The following is a 17,866-nucleotide window of genomic DNA, read 5'->3' as shown; positions in this document are numbered from 1 at the left end:
TCCTGCCGAGTGTCCCTGTGATCCGGTCAACTTTTTATAACTTTATTTTTTTAACCATGAAATACAGAGGAGTGCATTTAACATACACACACATTAAAGCAAATAATCAAATGAGCATCCATATACCTCAGGCGGTTCACCTGGCTGGCTGTTTGGAAACTGACTTCAGTGCAGCTTTGGGGATGTGCTGCACCCCTGGGGGGCCCGGCCCTCCCCCTCCCCCTTCACTCTCCCTCAGAGGTTCCTTGGGAAGCTTAGAATCAACTAGGCTCAGATCATAGAAAATTTTATAGACCAAATGTATGCCCGGGAAAGAAAGACAGACGCAGGAATGTTGGCCTTCAATGTATCCTGGTCGAAACTTCAAGTTTGTAATATTCAATTCGACCATGACAGTGAGTGAATGAGTGAATGAATAAATGAATGAATGCCAGGAGCATTAGCTTGACCTCACATACAAAGTGACTGTAAAACATCATTGCAGCTTCTCACAGCAGAAGTGAGTTTTCAATGCCACGACCATGTTGGGGTCCTCGGTGAGGATTCCAGGGGCTGGGGCACAGGGGAAGGAATCAAGCCACTGCCCAGAGGGTGATCCCCCACCCCACTCCGGGAGCCAAAATGTCCCCAAGAGCTCTTGCTGTGCCTCACTGCAGGGGACCAGAGCCTCTGGCCAGGAGCTTGGGGGGTGGGGATGGGCTCAGGGCACCATGAACCACCACTTGAAGGAGAAGGGCTGCTGGCGCACGTTGGTGCCGCAGTGCACGTCCCCGTGCTGAACATGGTAGGTGTAGATGTCATCGATGAAGGTGCAGTGGAGGCCCAGCGGCTCCAGCAGGGACCGCACCTTCTCCTCCAGGCAGCAGCGGCCGTTGATGATGGGCCCAAAGGGCTTGGGGATGCCCAGGTGCTTCCCCAGCACCAGCATGTTCACCTGCAAAGAAGCGGGAGCCCAGGTCAGGGGCAGCAGCATGCAGCCTGCGGCACCATCTGAGGGCCCCCTTCCTCTTCTGACCTTTGGAAATAACAGCCCCACTTCACAGATGAGCAAACTGAGGCCCAGACCTGTAACATGAGCTACTTAAGGCCACCCAGCGAGTCTAGGACTTATACTCAATTCTGTCGGACTCCGGGGTCCACATTGTTAACACTGTTCTCTCCTTCCCCACTGCCACCCTCTGGCAAACTCGATTACTCAAGGCCCAGCTCAAGTACCACCGCCTCCGTGAAGCTGCCTGTGAATTAGTCATCCTCCTCTGTGTTTCCATAGCTCCCAGCACAGTGCCTGGCACAGAGTAGGCACTTAATAAACATCTGTTGATATGATCTGGTGAATAAGTGACTACCTATTTTGGGGCACTTTCCATATGTTGTACCTTATGTAAATGACTATGTTTCCTCCATTATATTGGGAAGTGGCCTGGTGAGGTGAAAGGATGAGGATTTTGGCTCCAGGCCAACATGGATTTGAATCCCAGCACTACTATTATATAGCTATGTGGCCTTAGGCAAGTCACTTCGCCTCTCTGAGCCCCATCAGCAAAAAGAGCCCAAACACATTTCCATTGCTATGACAATTGGATAAGAACCTGTGTGCAGAGTCTGTGCCAGCTCGTAGTAAGCACGGAGTCAGTCACCAGGGCTTATGAGTCACTGAAGGGGCATCTCACTGCTCAGATGCAGCCAGTGCCGAGTGCCTGGCACTCTTCGTTTCTCCGCCTGTTCCACGCCCAGGCCCACGCCCCCACCTCCCATCACGGGGCTCCTGGGAGAGTCATGGCTCAGGCTCCAGCTCTCTCTGGGGCCTCGCACAGTGGAGGTACCAAGTCGGCCCTCAGCATAGCTGGTTACTTCATCTGAGATGCCTCATCCCCCAGCCGTCGGCATCAGCTTTCTTGCCTGGCTGGGCTAAACTGGAGAAAAAATGAAATGCCTGGGGCCAATTTTATTCCGGGGGTTAAGAGGAGGGTGCCCCCTCCTGTCTCGTTTTAGCCAAGGAAGGTTTATTCTAAACAAAATCTTCTGCAGCACTTCAATGCATGAACAGAAAAAATCTAAACCACTGCATTTGAGGTCCTACCTTGGAACCCCAGGGCCCTGGAGGACCCAGTTTGAGGACCACTGTGCCAGGGACTACTGGCTCTTCCCTGAACTGTAATCCGCAGCTGCAGCAGGAGAGGGGGCTGAAGGACCCCAGTAGTATTGGGTGAGGTTTCTGCCTGGCCTTTGGGTATTCTTGGAAGAGATAGAGCAGGAGGGCAGAGGGATGGGAAATATATACTAGATGACTTCAAGATGGTGCTGGGATCGGTTAAAAGTTCTCGACAAAAGTGGATCTCCCTCAAGTTCACCTTCAGACAGGTGAGTCCCACTTAGCCCAGGCAGTGCCAGCCTAACCTCCTCAGAGAGGCCTTCCTGGACCAGTCTGAAAAAGTGTCCCACCTTTATTCCCTTCATGGTACTTAATTCGACCTGAGAGCATCTTGCTTGTTGCTTGTCTCCCCCACCAAAACCTGCCCCATTCCCACCTCACCCGCCACCGGAAGTCCACAACGGGCAGTTCAGCCAGACCCCAGACTCTGAATCCCAGCTCTGAATCCCACCTCTTGCCAGGGACCTGGTCTCCCTGGGCATCATCTGTAAAGTGGGGGCAATGATAGTCTTTGACCCCCAGGTGGTTGCCTAAAGCCTCTGTAAGGCGGATAGGGCCGTGCAAACCCCAACGGGTGAGGAGACAACCAAGCCTCCTGGACCCAGTGCCCAGCTGGCCTCTCAGACTTAAGGCTACTCAGAAGGTCACTTCCTCACCATGTTTGGGAAAAAGGCTTTGGCCTTGAGGGTCTCTTTGAAGACTTTCTGGAGCTTGAAGAGCTGGGGGACATCCACGATGTCCCGCTCCGTCAGCTCCGGCTTCAGCACCTCCCGGTTCCAGTTCCAGTCGATGCATTTCTGGGGGGGCGGGAGGAGGGGACGGCGGTGGGTGGGGCGGGGCTAGCAGGGGGCGGGGCGCGGGCTGCCGTGGGGGAGGGGCAGGTGGAGCCGAGGCCGGCCAGGGGAAGGACCAGGGACAGGGTCAGGAAGGCGGTGATGGGCACCTCCTTTTCCTCCCTCCTTCCCTCCCTCTGCTCAGTCCCTCTGCCTCTCATTTCTGCTTCTGTGTCCCTGCCTTTCCGGTCACTCCAGCGCTTGGCCTCTCTCCTGCCTCTGTCCCTCTGTTTCTGAGAGTTTCCCCCATCTTTCTCCAACTCCAGCTTTGCCAATTCTCTCTCTTCCGTGCATCACCTTGTGTGTGTTCCTGTAGTGGTGACCGAGGTCTCCTCTCCCTCTTTCTCTCTCTCACGCACACATTGACCCAAATCCCAGGGCTGTTCATCACGGAGCCCGTGGAAGGCTCTGCCTTGGGCCTCTAACCTCAGGGAAGGGGGCTGGAGGTGGGGGTGGGGGTGTCAGGTCTGCCCGGGGTATGGCATTTCCTGGGCAGCCAGGCTAGTACCTCCACATATGAATTATGTTCTCTCAGTTTCTCGTTTGACAGAATGTCCTTTACTTTCTGCTGGGTTTTGTCTGTCATGGAGAAAAAGAAAAGAAAAAAAGCAGATGAATTCAGAGGTCCATTTTGCTCTTCCCAGCAGGTCCAGTCGGGGCTCAGTTTTCCCATCTATAAAATGGGGGCAGCAATGATTCCTAACATATAGGTTTATTATGAGCATCTGGGAGGCAGATGACTTTAATAAAATAATCTACCAGGGTAAGTTCTCATTAAGAGTGTTACCTTTGCTCCCTTAAATTCTCTTATCTCCAAAGGGATCCCGTTTCCGGAGGGGCAAACAGAGGTCTGACCATTGCCTGATGCTACAGGACATATACAGATATTAGGTGAAAACTCTCAGCCATGGTGACTTCAACCTCTGACTCTGGCCAGTGTCTGTGGACTTCACTGAAAAACATATTTCATTCTGTGCTCCACCCAGACTGAACTTTCTTCAGGTCCTCAAACACATCTTGTGCTCTCCTGCCTCTGCACCTTTGCTGTTCCTTCTGTCTGGAATATCTCTCTTCCTCCCATCCCACTGCCCCATTTGCCTGGCCAACTCCTGCTCATCTCTCACGCTCATGCTTGATCTTCACCTCCTCCAGGAAGCCTTCCTTGAGCTCCTCCCAGACACCCCTTAATGCCCCTGTGTTTAGTTGTTTCCTTCACTCACTTTGCCCCGGACTGTGGGTCCTGAGGGCAGGGAGCTATTCTGCCCTGTTCATACAGCATCCCCAGCACTTAGCACAAAGCCTGGTGCTCAGTGGCTGCTCAGAAGATGTCTGTTGCCTGAATGATTCCGTCTGGCAATAGGAGACCATGTGAAGGCAGAGGAAGTTTCCCAGGTAAAAGAACAGGCATGGCCAACTTACTCTTGACCCCTTGGAACAGCAGAGCCTCCCCATGGCCGTCCTTCATCCGCTCCTGGAACAGTTTGTAGCAGGACCTGGGGCTGGCCAGGAGCAGCCGGAAGCCCTGGAGGCAGAAACCCTGGGGTCAGAGGTCAGCTTTGCCCCTGGGTCTCCTAAGGAGGAAGGCTCTGCTGAGGGTACGGGGAGTGTGGGCTTCGACCTGGGCAGGCCACCTCTTACATGCCCCCTCCTGGGGGTGAGGGAAAAACAGAGTCAGGAAGGTAAGGTCAGTCACCCCCAGGCAGAGGCAGAGCTGTGTTTGGAAACCCAAGAAGGAGGCATGTGGCTTCCTCCAGGCAGCCCCCCAGACTGCACCTTCTTGTGCACTGGAATGAAGCTCAGGAACTCATCCTCGTGGCCCACAGACAGCCAGTCGGAGTAGAGTTTCACAGGGGCCTGCACCTGCTGGGCACTGAGGAAATCCTGCAGGTCCTGGTGCATCTCCTGGCTTTCCTTGCTGCCAATGCGGGGTTAAAGGGGTTATGGGGAGATGGGGGTGGGGGAGCCAACAAGGGTGGGGATTAACAAGGAAGTCTCTGCGGGACTGGGACTTGGCGAAGGGGTCAAGGTTCTCCTTCAGGGAAGGGATTCAGGACCCTGGGATGCCTTTTTTTATTATTATTATATCTCCTAACATCTGAGAAATTTAGAAATTGTCACCCCAGTTTTGTTGGGGAAAACTGAGGCATGGAGTCAGTAAGGTAAGTAGGACCAGAGCTTAGCTTCAGAAAGCACTGCCTGTTGACTCAGCCTAGATGCTGGTGTTGTGAGTAAACGTGGGGTCTGGAGCTGGTCCCACTGAGTCGGTGAACTCTTATTAGCTGTGTGCCCTTGGGGACATCAGTTTTCCTCTTGCTCTGACCTCCAAGGTCCTTTGTGATCTAGCCCTTTGCTCTTTCTCTTGCTCAGTCTGTTTTAGCCACTCTGGCCTGCTTGAACCCACTAAGCCAGAGGTCTCCAACCTTTTTGACACCAGGGACCGGTTTCGTGGAAGACAATTTTTCCATGGACGGGGATGGGGGATGGCGGGAGATGGTTTCAGGATGATTCAAGTGCATTACATTTATTGTGCACTTTATTTCTATTATTATTACATCGTAATATATAATGAGATAATTGTACAACTCACCATAGTGCTGACAGGAGGCAGAGCTCAGGCGGAAATGCGAGCATTGGGGAGCGGCTGTACATACAGATGAAGCTTCACTTGCTCACTTGCCTGCTGCTCACCTCCTGCTGGGGGCCCGGTTCCTAACAGGCCTCGGACAGGTACCAGTCCGTGGCCGGGTGCTGGGGACCCCTGCACTAAGCTATTCCTGCCACAGGGTCTTTGCCCATGCTCTTTCGTCTGCCAGGAACCCTCCACCCCAGATGTCCATACAGCCATGTCCTCCTTGTCATCAGTCCTCAGCTCAAAAGCCCCCTCCCCAGAGAGGCCCTCTCCGGTCACCTTAACATAGTTCCCACTCTTCCTCTGCCCCTCTCTTTTGTGCTCTCTTCACTGTTTGAAATTATCTTATTTGTTTGCTTTTCTATTATGTGTCTCCCCCACTAGAATAGTGGCAGGGACCTATCTGTCACGTTCATGGCTACATTCCTTCCTAGCTCCTAGCACAGTGCCGTGCACATAGTAGGTGCTCAGTAAATATTTACCTACCAAAAGTGTGTAAGTGGCAGAGCTGGACTTTGAGCTTGGAACTGTTGGGCTCCTCAGCAGGTATTCCTTGCTGTGTATTTTGATTGCTCTCATACCCCCTCAAGTTTGTTGAGCCTTCTTGGTCTGGGAGCAAGTAGGGAAGCCTTCTGCTCTGGCCTCTGCTTTTCCCCAGCATCCCTGGGTCCCGGCCACCCCTCTCCCCCCCTCCCCTACTTACCTGGGGTAACCACTGTCCCCAATGAGAATCCTGCCCAGCGGGTATTCCTTCTCCCCGACTGTCACCGGGGGGGCTCACTTCCAGGTTCCCAAAGGAGTCGAGGTCAGTAACTCTCCCTGTTTGGGGCACTCGAGTCATGTAGCCAAAATCTGGACCCTGAGATGGGAGAAGCAGTGCCAAGAGTTAGAGAACTTAGTCCCTGGGTGAAGAGAGGGTGGGGTCCAGGTTTAAAGATTAGCCTGGTCACAGGGAGTAACCTTTCAGCAGCTGGTTCAGAGCAGGTCTCATTATTATGTGTGGAATATTGAAGGAAAGCTGAGTCAGGGGGGCAAGAAAAGGGACCAGGATCTGTAAGAGTCCCTAATGGGCACCCGCTGCTTCATTAACCTTAACTCGGGTGTAATAATGAATCTGTAAGATCTCATTTTTAACCTCATTTTCAGAGCAGAAACTAAGGTCAGAGTGGTGTGTGGCTCTTCAGGTTCCAGAGCCAGTTTGCAGGACTGGGATTTGAACTGTCTCTACAACAGGCCCTCTTGGTCCAATGGGGCTGCATCCTGACTTCGGGCTGGAATGAACCTCCCCAAATGGCTGTGACATCTCTATCTTCACGAGAAGACTGGGCAGGTGACACACCTCTCACTCCCGTATTAGTTTCCAGCTGCTGCTGTAACCCAATTAGTGGCTTCAAACAACACATATTTATCTCTGACGGTTCTGAGGTCAGAAGTCTGAAATCAGTTTCACTGGGCTAAAATCAAGGGGTGGCATGTTGGTTCCTTTTGGAGGCTCTGGCAGAGAATCCATTTTCTTTCCTTTATCAGCTTCTAGTGGCCACGTCGGCTGGTCGCCTCTTCTTCCATCTCTACAATGCCCATCACTCCAACCTCTGTTGCTGTCATCACATGCCTTTTCCCACCGCAACCCGCCTTCCTCCCTCTCACAAGGAGCGTTGTGATTACATAGAGCCCACCCAGATCCTGAGAATTCCCATCTCAAGATCCCTAACTTAATCACATCTGCAAAGCCCCTGTTGCCGTGTAAGACAGCATCTGGTTCTGGGGATTAGGCCACATTTGAGGAGCCATCATTCGGTCTACTTACTGCACCTGTAACTCTGCTTCCTACAAGTCGATGGTCTGTACCCTGGGGCTTCATGGGGGCCACAGACTCCCTGAAAACAGATTCCAGATAGTGAACTTGGGTGCGTTTTTCTGGGAAGATGACTAGTCTCAAGGAGGTCTGTGATAGCATAAGTCTAAAAACCATCATTTCCAAATCCTCCCTTTCTCTCTAAAACCCATGCCAACCTGACTTCCTCCCCAGCTGGGCCATCAACACTGCTCCCTTGAGGCTCCCTCGAGGTCTTCGTGGTCACACAGCTAAACCCAATGGGCAGTGCCCAGGCTTCCTTGTCCATTAGCAGCATCCGAGTCAGCTGGTCACCCCCACGTCCCTCCCACACTTTCTGCACTTGGCTTCGGCCATTCCTCCCTCTCAGCCTCCTGTGTACTGGGGGCCCCAGACCCGGGCCTTGATTCACTCCCTCCTTTGATGATCTCACCCAGTCTCATGAAATACCATCCACGTGCTGACCATGCCCACGTTTATATCTCAGTCTGCATTTCCCTCCCAAACGCCGTACATGTGGTGCAACGTCCCACTTGGATGTTGCCTAAATATCTCACATTTGCCCCAAACAGAACTGCTGATCCCCGCTTCCCAGCCCCTTGTCCCCTGTTCCTCCCTCAGTGCTCCCATCTCAAGGGATGACACCTGCCACTCACAAGGGTCAAAACCTGAAGTCACCTAGGCTTGTCACTCCCTCACAGCATCAGGAAATCCTATTGGCTCTGTCCTCAAAGCATATCCCAAATCTGGCCGTTTCTCACCCCCTCCCCTGCTCCCCTGGTCTGCAACCCCATCATCTTTCACCAGTTACAGCACCAGCCTCATCCCCACTCTCCCTGCTCCCACCCTTGCCCCGCTGCCATCCATTCTCAGTGGGCAGCCAGAGGTTCTCTTTAATAACATCAATCAGATCATAATCATCCTCTGTTTAAGACTCTGCAATGATTCCCCGGTTTCTCAGATTCTAAACAAATGGCCTTACGATGGCCAGGAAGCTCACAGGATCCGTCTCCCCACTACACCTCATCCCCATCACCTCTCTGCCTCTCCTACCACTTTGCCTCTTGCTCACTCAGCTCCACCCCTTCAGGCCTCCTCACTATTCTGTGAACGTGCCAGGCATGCCCTGCCTCAGGGCCTTTGCACTGGCTGTCCCACCGCCCAGAACGCTCTTCACCGAGACGTCTATAGAGTCAACTTCTTCACCTCTTTCCAGTTTTTGCTCCAGTGTCAGCTTCTCAAAGAGGCCTCCCCTGACCATTTTATTTAAAATTGCAATCCAATCCCCCCACCACTCTGGCACCTGTAAGCCCCTTGATTCTGCTCTTTCTTTTTCTGCAGTACTTGATTTCACCTCCCAACATATAACGTAATGTATTTATTCATTAAACATATTGTTCCTTGTCTATCTCTCTGGGCTAGAATGTCAGCTCCATGAGGGCAGGGGCCTTGGCATTGCTCACCAATAGATTCCAAGTGCCTAGAACAGAGCTGGACACAGAGTATGTGCTCAAAGAACGTTTGATGAATGAATAGCAAATTCATCCAAGTCACTGCCCTGGCTGTCGCCATGAGAAGAAAGCTACCTAGGCTGCAGGCTTGGATTTCTGCAGGCGAATGAAGGGGTATCCATGGTCTGGAGAAGGGCCCCCCCCAACCCAGAGCAAGATGTGCAGGAGATGCTCACATGTGCTACTTGCTACAGGTTCCAGCACAGGCTTAGAATGTGTCCAAGTTCTCCTCCAGTCTTTCTGGTTCATCAAAGATGAAAGTCCCAGAGTGGGAGATGCAAATCCATCCTTAATACCGGCTAACCTCCCGTCTTAACAAGCGGAGGGCGAAACCTGGTTCAGAGTTTTTGCAGTCATTTGTGTGGAGCTGGATTTAATAGCACTCTTGTTTTCATTCTGTTTAACTTCAAGGTTCAACGCTTCTACTTATGGCAAGTGCTACTGGTGTTCCACTGACCCATTTAAAATGTACTGACGTCTTGTGGGAGAACACCCACCATGTGTAAGCTGCATGCTAAGTGCCTGGTGTACAGTGACGGGCACTACGGCCCAGGCCCTGCCCTTGTGGTGCTTCCAGTCTAGCAGGGAGACAGAGGATGGAAAGTAAACAGTCCAGTGATTTATAACAGAGACTCCAGAAGGAACCAGCAGTGCTGCAGTGGAGAATGCCAGGGGCGCGGATGTGTCCTTCAGTACCAGGATGGCCTCACTAAGGAGGGCATTGAAGCTGAGACCTGAAGGTGGAGAAGCAGCCAGACATGTGAACCGGGAAGCTAACCGGGAAGCGGGAACAGCATGTGAAAAGGCCCTGGGGCAAGCACAAGTTGGGTACATTTGAAGAACAGGAAGGAGGCCAGTGGGGCTGGAGCCAGGTGAGGGACAGGGAAAGTGGCCCATGACGGGGTTGGAGGAGCAGATGGGGCTGTTGCCTGGTGAGGAGTTTGACTTTTTTTTTTTTAAGCATCTTTATTGGTGTATAATTGCTTTACAATGGTGTGTTAGTTTCTGCTGCATAACAAAGTGAATCAGCTATATGTATACATATATCCCCATATCCCCTCCTTCTTGCGTCTCCCTCCCACCCTCCCTATCCCACCCCTCTAGGTGGTCACAAAGCACCGAGCTGATCTCCCTGTGCTATGTGGCTGCTTCCCACTAGATATCTACTTTAGATTTGGTAGTGTATATATGTCCATGCCACTGTCTTACTTCGTTCCAGCTTACCCTTCCCCCTCCCCATGTCCTCAAGTCCATTCTCTACATCTGCGTCTTTATTCCTGTCCTGCCCCTAGGTTCTTCAGAACCTTTTTTTTTTTTTCAGATTCCATATATGTGTGTTAGCATATGGTATTTGTTTTTCTCTTTCTTACTTACTTCACTCTGTATGACAGACTCTAGGTCCATCCACCTCACTACAAATAACTCAGTTTCGTTTCTTTTTATGGCTGAGTAATATTCTATTGTATATATGTGCCACATCTTCTTTATCCATTCATCTGTCGATGGACAATTAGGTTGCTTCCATGTCCTGACTATTGTAAATAGAGCTGCAATGAACGCTGTGGTACGTGACTCTTTTTTTTTAGAGGGTTTTTTTTTTTTAATTATGTGTAACACAGACAAAGTTATTTAAGTCAATAAATTTTTAAGGAATTTCACATGTTCTGATTCTTTCCACTGCCAATCACCTTAGTTCCTCCAAACTCATAATCTTCAAGATAAAATAGCCCTTTCAAAAAGAAGTTATCATGTGAGTCAGCCCACAGTTCTTTTAGTTAGGCTTCTTTGATCTCCCATGAAATATGGACACACTTCAAAATTCCCCACCTGTAATCTTTGGGATCCAGTTTCCTCAAGCGATTTACTGTAGGACCATGTTTAGGGTCAGGAGATGGATCTGCCTGGTTCTGAATTTGACACCCTCTAAAATTGTATTAGGTTCGAATCATATTCACTCCTAAGCCATCACACCCTAGAACAGTACAGATCATTGGGATATGCCAATACCTAAGATAAAAAGTTTGTTAGGTTTTTCATAGTTTACTTGGCAGCTCTGTCTTGTAGTTCTTTCCCACAGATCTAACAGGTAGTTCTATGAGTAAAGGAAACTACACAGTTAATCTATGAGGCGTTTCCAACAATGTAGGTTTACAGAAAAAGCCCCATTGGGATAGACCTCAACCATGACTCTTTTGAATTATGGTTTTCTCAGGGTATATGCCCAGTAGTGGGATTGCTGGGTCGTATGGTAGTTCTATTTTTAGTTTTTTAAGGAACCTCCATACTGTTCTCCATAGTGGCTGCATCAATTTACATTCCCACCAACAGTGCAAGAGGGTTGCCTTTTCGAGGAGTTTGACTTTGATCCCAATTCTTTTCCTGAGTGATTTGAATACCCCAGACGAGCGTGGCTAAGAGACCGTCGCGGCCCCCCTCTTCCGAGGCTGTCTGTGGGTTGGGTGAGGACACCTGTGCTGCGGTGTCCGTCTGTCTGCCTGGCAGCTGGCTGGTGACGTCAGAGAGCCTAGCCTTCCTCACCCTTGGACACATGGCCACTGAACACAATAGGACTGAAATCAGCGAGAAGGGCCAAAGTCTCAGCGCAGCTGGCAAATTCATCCTGTTGTTCCTGAAACAGGATTAACCTGATTCTGTGGCAGAGAGATACCAGTGACCCCAACTAAATCCCCTCATTGGCACCACTCAGCACAGGAGAACAAGCGAGTTAAACTCAAGTTTCCTTTCAAAGCCTCCTGCGTGGGCAGGGCCGCTTCCTTTCCCCTTGGGGCACAGGGTGCTCCTTGGAAAGCCATTCCCCACAACAAACCTTGCACCCCGCACTCTTTCCTTTGTTTTCCCTGGTGCCTGAGGTTAGGGGGCTGTCCAGGCTCAGATCGCAGGCCTGGGGTCTTACTGGGAAAGCAGGGAGCAGGGTGCTCATGGCCCAGTTTGAATTCTAGCTTCACTCTCTTTTTGTGTGACCTCAGGAAAGCTGCTTCACCTCTCTGAGCCTCAGTTTCCTCCTCTATAAAATGGGCCTAGTGATAGCATCTACCTTAGAGGTTGTTAGATTAAATGAGTCAGCTCATGTAAGAATTTAGCCCTGTGACTGCCACAGAACGCGTGCTCAATAAATGTAACCATTATTATTGCTATTATTATTATTATTCTTTGCTGAGTTTGCCCGAAACTGCCAGGTTAGTCAAGCATGACTCACTAATATGTCACCCTCGCCCCACCCCCCAAACACATGTAGAGACCTTGGCTGATAAAGTCACACTGAGGAAATGACCACTCTGATCCTGAACATCCCCATGTCCCAGAGGGAGCCCCCCAAAGACCAGACTCCCACCCAAAAGACAGAGCCTCCAGCTGGACATTGGGGAAGGTTCTGGTCCTGGCCCTACCCCCACCTTCCAGCAAGAGCATCTTTTTTTTTTTTTCTTTTTGGCCGCGTTGCACAGTATGTGGGATCTTAGCTCTCCGACCAGGGATCGAAACCGTGCCCCCTGCAGTGGAAGCGTGAAGTCTTATCCACTGGACCGCCAGGGAAGTCCCAAGAGCATCTGTGGGGAGGACTTATGTCCTCGGCAGGGTTTTCCTGAGGACAAAGTGAGCTCATGGCCAGAAAGGGCTTTGGGAAAGGAAGAGCCAGATCTCATCACATAACAGAAATGCCCCGGCCACCTGTGTGATGGCTGCTTGGGCAGGACGCACACCTGCAGGGCGCTCAGCAGCAGGAGGGGGTGGGAGACAGAAAATGAGGAAGGAGGCCTCAAGGCAAGGGTTTCAGCGCTGGTGCCCATCCCCGCCTAGTACGTACCAGCACGCATTTGATGGGGAAATCCTTCAGGCCTCTGTTCCTTGGGGAGTCAAAGACCACGGGCAGCGTTTTGTGTGGGGCTTGGATGTAGACGATCTCCACCTCATCCTGTGAAGAGCGAGTGGAGGGGAGGCTGTTACACGCGCTGCCTGGGTCTCAACCCCCAGCGCAGGGATGGGGGTGGGGAACCATCCACACTCTCCCCCTTGCAGTCAAGGGCAAGCGCACGTGGGATATTCAACTCCAGAGGAGGGGCTCCAGGAAAGCAGAGCTTACTGTCCTGTGTTTGAACCAACGTGTAGTGGAAACAATGGCGTGCCCTTCACTCTCGCTCCTGGTGAGTGCCGGGCCAGATGCCAGGGACCCATGGTGTATGAGCCTGTCCTCGAGGGGAGATCCAGGAGCTGGGCACTCACCACCCGGTGCTAGGAGGTGATGGGAGGGAGGTGAGGGGTCTTCAGGAACACGGAGGAGGGACTCCTGATTCAGTTGGGACGGGTCAGAGGAGAGTTCTTAAAAAGAACCTACTTTATAGCACAGGGAACTCTACTCAATGCTCTGTGGTGACCTAAAAGGGAAGGGAATCTAAGAAAGAGAAGATATATGTATATGTGTAACTGATTCACTTTGCTGTACAGCAGAAACTAACACAACATTGCAAAGCAACTATACTCCAATAAAAATTAATTTAAAAAAAAGAGAAGGAGCGTTGCTGAGCTGAGGCTGGAGGGCAGAGGTAGCTCTGCCCCAAAGGAGGGCAGGTGAGGCCCCAGCCAAGCCCATGGGGCAGAGACGGGGAGGGCGCAGAAATGAATCGAGTACACATCCTGCCTGTATTTTAGCAGGCAGGCGTGATGTTGGACACATCACTATTAGCTGAACCATCCGAAATTGCCATTCTTGGAGGTAAAACATGGTGGCATATCAGCCATTTCTTCTGGTTCAACCTGATTTAACACAGGTGGAAGGATGGGAAAGGAAGAGAGGGTATTATTTGGAGGTTTAGAAGAAAGAGGAATGAATTCCCCGCTGGAGGGATTGAGGACATTTATGGAGGGGATTCGAGCTGGGATTGGACAGGACTGATTTGGACGTGGGGGTGGGAATGGGGAGGGCGGCTGGAGAGAAGGAGCAGGGCTATGGGATGGGGTGGGAGCAGGGCGGGCAGCATGGAAGGAGAGGCACGGAGGCTCGGTCAGCCCGCCAACTGCCCACTGGCACCAGCCAATGCCAGGTTCTGGGTGCTGAGCTGAATGAGACTCCCTCTCTGCCCTCAGGGGGCTCATGGCACGACGGGGTGGAGGGGGAGCCTGGCACAGAGACGGAATGGTGATCCAGTATGGCCGGTGTGGGACAGCCAGATTGAGAGGCAAGCTGAGGAGGAGGAGATGGGAGCCATGGAAAGTGCTGGAGCAGGGGTGTGGCCTGGCCTGGTGGCCGAGCCCGGGAAGGCTGGCTTGGAGGGAGGTTGCTAGGGAGAATGGTTGAGCTCCAGCCCCCTGAGCTTTGCAGCATTTCCTCAATTTCCTGAAGTTGTCTGAGACCTTTCAAGCAGGAATGTGGTCATCTTGGTGACCACGGCGGGCATGACGTGGCCGCAGTAGATGTCAGTGGAGTCACTTGCCTGAGCCCTCCATCTGCGAGGACCCTCAGAGGCTCCTAACTCTCTGAGGAAGGGTGGCCAGCCAGGTGCTCGGCTGAGCCCCAGGAGCCCAGGTCCCCGTGTCCCTTGACCCTCAGGGATGCGCCTCCTGTGCGCCCGGGCCACGCACCTGCATCCACCGATCATTCATGCTCTCCTCCTTGGCACAGACCATCAGCTTGCACCTGGCTTTCTTGGCCAGAGCAGCCCCTGACTTCAGGAAATCCTCATTTTCAAATAACCTAGAAAGAACAGAAAGAACAATCTCCTTAGTGCCCTTGATTCAGCAGCCAGTGGCCTTGGCTGGCCTCCGAGGGGGCAAGCTGGACCCCTGGGGTGTCTCTAGGGATGGAGCAGGAACTCAGGGCTGGGTGGAGTGGGGGAGGGGCACAGCGGGTGCTTCAAGACACCTGGAGCCTGGACAGAGACCACAGCTCACCCTGTCTCTCTGCTCTTAGCGAGCTTAGCTCACTGAACTCTGGTAACAGCCCAGGAGGGGAACTAGCGGGCAGCCTTCCACCGAGGAGGAGACAGAATGAGGAGGTCAGAGGTCAAGGTCACGCCATCTGGATTCGAACCCAGGCCTTGCTGGCTTCCAGCCTGTGTCCTGACCACAGGGTTACATTCTCACCCCTTCTGCCCCAAAGCAATGGGAAGAGGAGAGGGGAAGGTCCCCCTGTGACCCCGCATGGTTAGCAGGGGCTCTCAGACTGCAGGAGGGATGCCGAGCCTCCCCCGGCAACTTGTGAAAACACAGCTGGGCCCCGTCCCGCCCCCAGAGTCGAGACCCAGCAGTTCAGAGGTTGGCCCACGTGCATTGTAAATGAGTGCCCAGGGGTTCCTGGTGCAGAAGGCTCACAGGCTGCCCTCTGAGGAGCCCTGGAGGCCTCGCCCAGGGACCCAGGGTTCTCATCTTCCAGGTCTGGCCAACTCTAGAGGCCCCCAGGAGCTAAAGCAGCCCTTGGCCTGCCTCAGGGCAGGATAGTGACACGGAAACACCACCAATAATGATTTTCCTGACCTTTTTATGGTTCTTAACAAGCCTCAGCCCTCAGCAAGTCATAGCACAGATATCACCTTTTCCCCATTTACACAGCAAGTGCGTGATGGGCTCCTGGTCCAGGGCTCTCCCTGGGGGTGTGTCTGTGCCCCGCCCTCAGCCCTCCAGGGCCCCTCACCTGCACACATACACCTCCTTCGGGGGCTGAGTATTGGGGGTCATGATCCAGGGAGCCACATGGAAGACCACGCTGTCTTGGAAAACCAGGGCCTTGGGGAGCTCCTGCAGGGGGAGGGGTAGGGGAGGAACTGTCACAGCAGCCAGGGCCCAACACCTACTGCTTCCCAGTGGCTGTTTGGAGCCCCCTCCCCAGCTGGGCCAGAGCCTGGAAGCCTAGATCCCCCCTCTTGGCCTACTGGGTTGGACGTGTCCAGCAGGGAGACATTGAGGGAAATGAGCCCTGGGAAGCTGGCATCTGGGAAAGCCAGGCCCTCCACGTAGAAGTCTGTGCTGTGATGTCTGTGCTGGAGCTCCAGGGGGTGAGAGGGGTGCTGTGGCCCCAGGATCATGCCGTACCTGGAGGGCTGTTTGTCTGCTGGGAGAGAGCAGGGGAGGCTCAGGTCTGCGTCCCTACTTCTGAGACCTTGTCTTCTTGGTGTGTGATGCCTTCCCAAGGCCATGGCATCTCACCCCTAAGGAACCCTCACAGCTGGATCTGGCAGGAGCCTCCCCTTAGGAGGAAAGGACTAAAGGCCCCGCCCTCACCCTCCCGATGGAGGTCCAGGAATGGAGTGATGAGGTTGCTTGAGTCATTCACAACTTTACAGAAAGTCCAATATACATTATAGTTCATTCATTCGTTCATCCATCCATTCACTCCCTATCACCTGCTCTCAGCTGACACCTGGAAAGACCAGGGCGACAGTCACTGTCCTGGTCCCCAGGGAGTGCACAGTCTCCTGGGTAAGTAGGGAGGAGCAAAGACAGTCAAAATTACAAATAGTAGTAAGTTCTGGAAGGTCAGGGAAGGCTTCCTGGAGGAGGTGATACCTCCACAGAGGCAAGGAGTTGGTTTGTGGCCAAACCAATGTCAGTCTAATCGCTGTGGTTTGAATGGAAGTCAGATCAAGTTGCACCTCTGCACAGCCCTCAGATGGCCCCCCACCTCCCACAGACTAAAAGCCACAGTCATTTCCTGCCTCCCTGACCCAGCCCCTTCCCCTCTGGCCTTTCTTCTCCACCCTCATCCCCCGCTTAACCTTTGCATGATGCACTCCAGCGGAGCCGGCCTCCCTACATTCCTCAAGCCCATGGGCACATCCCACCTCAGGGCCTTTGCACTTGTGGTTTCCTCTGCCAGGAGTGCCCTTCCCCTGGGTGTTCCCACACCTCCGTCTGCTCAGTGACACCTTCTGGGGGAAGCCTTCCCCGGCCCCCCTTCCCCACACCCCTCGTTCTCTTCCTCTTTGCTGTTGCATCCTTCTGTGTAGCATTTAATGCCGTCTGAGGCACTAGACACTTTACTTAATGATTTTACATATCATTGCTCTCAACCTGCTGAGATGAAAGTGACATGAGGGCAGGGACTTTGTTTTGTTCTTTGCTCCTTGCCCTGTGCCTAGAGCCGAGCCCAGCACTACCTTGGGAGGGAGGTCATTTCCTTCTCAGTGCTCATCCAGCCCCAGACATCATCTTGTTTGCCTGCATTTTGTCTGTGCCCTTTCTACAAGGTAATGGGCAGAGGTGTCCATCTTGCTCACTGCTGCATCCTCGGTTCTTAGAACCTGGCACAGGGTAGGTGCTCGGGAATTATTCACTGACGTGTGTGTGAAGGGGCTGAGTCCCATTGGCTGGGGTGGGAAGGGAACACCAAGGTGACGGCCAAGGGCGACTCACCATTGGCTCGAAACACCCTGACTTTGTCCATCTCGGATTTGGCCACATGGGGCACCAGCTGGTGCTTGCTGAAGAAGTCCCTGGGGGTCTTCGTGCTCAGGGTCACCAAGGACATGTCCTTCAGGTCTGGAATGAGAAGGGCGTGGCCTGAGACGCAGGCCCCTGAGACTACGCCCCCCTCACCAAGACCACCCTTCATCACGTCACCTGGCTTTATTTTCCTTATGCTCTTTCCAGTATTTAAACAATATTTTTCATTTTAGAATTAAAGGAATTCAAGGTTTTGGTCCTCTCCCACTAGGATGAGCTTAGGATGTAAGCTCGCCAAAGCAGAAATTACATTTATCTTGTTTGTTGCTCTATTCCCAGCTCCGAGAAGCATCTAGAACAATGCCTAGCACAAGGCAGGTGCTCAATAATTATTTGTGGGGTGAATGAGTGGAAAGGTTTCTCCCCGGGGCCTGCGTGGGAAGTGAGCCAACCTGAACAGTGGCCGGCAAAGGCTTGGGGAGATTGAAGCTGGACGAGAGTCAGAGGCTGGACAAG

General features: G+C 52.6%; 1 protein-coding gene and 1 non-coding gene across 2 annotated transcripts in view; both read right to left on the bottom strand.

The window, feature by feature from the left end:
- Positions 1-700: 700 nt before the first annotated feature.
- The window catches only part of PADI4 (peptidyl arginine deiminase 4), a 38,341-nt gene continuing 21,175 nt past the window's right edge, over positions 701-17,866 (bottom strand). Inside the window, 12 exon segments of the mRNA XM_059899616.1 lie at positions 701-934; positions 2,809-2,949; positions 3,494-3,564; positions 4,405-4,507; positions 4,759-4,900; positions 6,318-6,388; positions 6,390-6,473; positions 12,783-12,890; positions 14,555-14,666; positions 15,603-15,706; positions 15,841-16,019; positions 17,321-17,446. Coding sequence (XP_059755599.1) covers positions 701-934; positions 2,809-2,949; positions 3,494-3,564; positions 4,405-4,507; positions 4,759-4,900; positions 6,318-6,388; positions 6,390-6,473; positions 12,783-12,890; positions 14,555-14,666; positions 15,603-15,706; positions 15,841-16,019; positions 17,321-17,446 — 1,475 coding nt within the window.
- On the bottom strand, positions 11,011-11,141 carry LOC132354916 (small nucleolar RNA SNORA18). The gene has a single exon (XR_009499463.1). It is a non-coding gene; the product is annotated as a small nucleolar RNA SNORA18 (small nucleolar RNA).

The sequence above is a fragment of the Balaenoptera ricei genome, chromosome 1 (genome assembly GCF_028023285.1).
Source record: "Balaenoptera ricei isolate mBalRic1 chromosome 1, mBalRic1.hap2, whole genome shotgun sequence".
Classification (NCBI taxonomy): domain Eukaryota; kingdom Metazoa; phylum Chordata; class Mammalia; order Artiodactyla; family Balaenopteridae; genus Balaenoptera; species Balaenoptera ricei.
The sequence above is the reverse complement of the archived record's forward strand: the minus strand, read 5'-3'. Positions and strand labels throughout refer to the sequence as shown.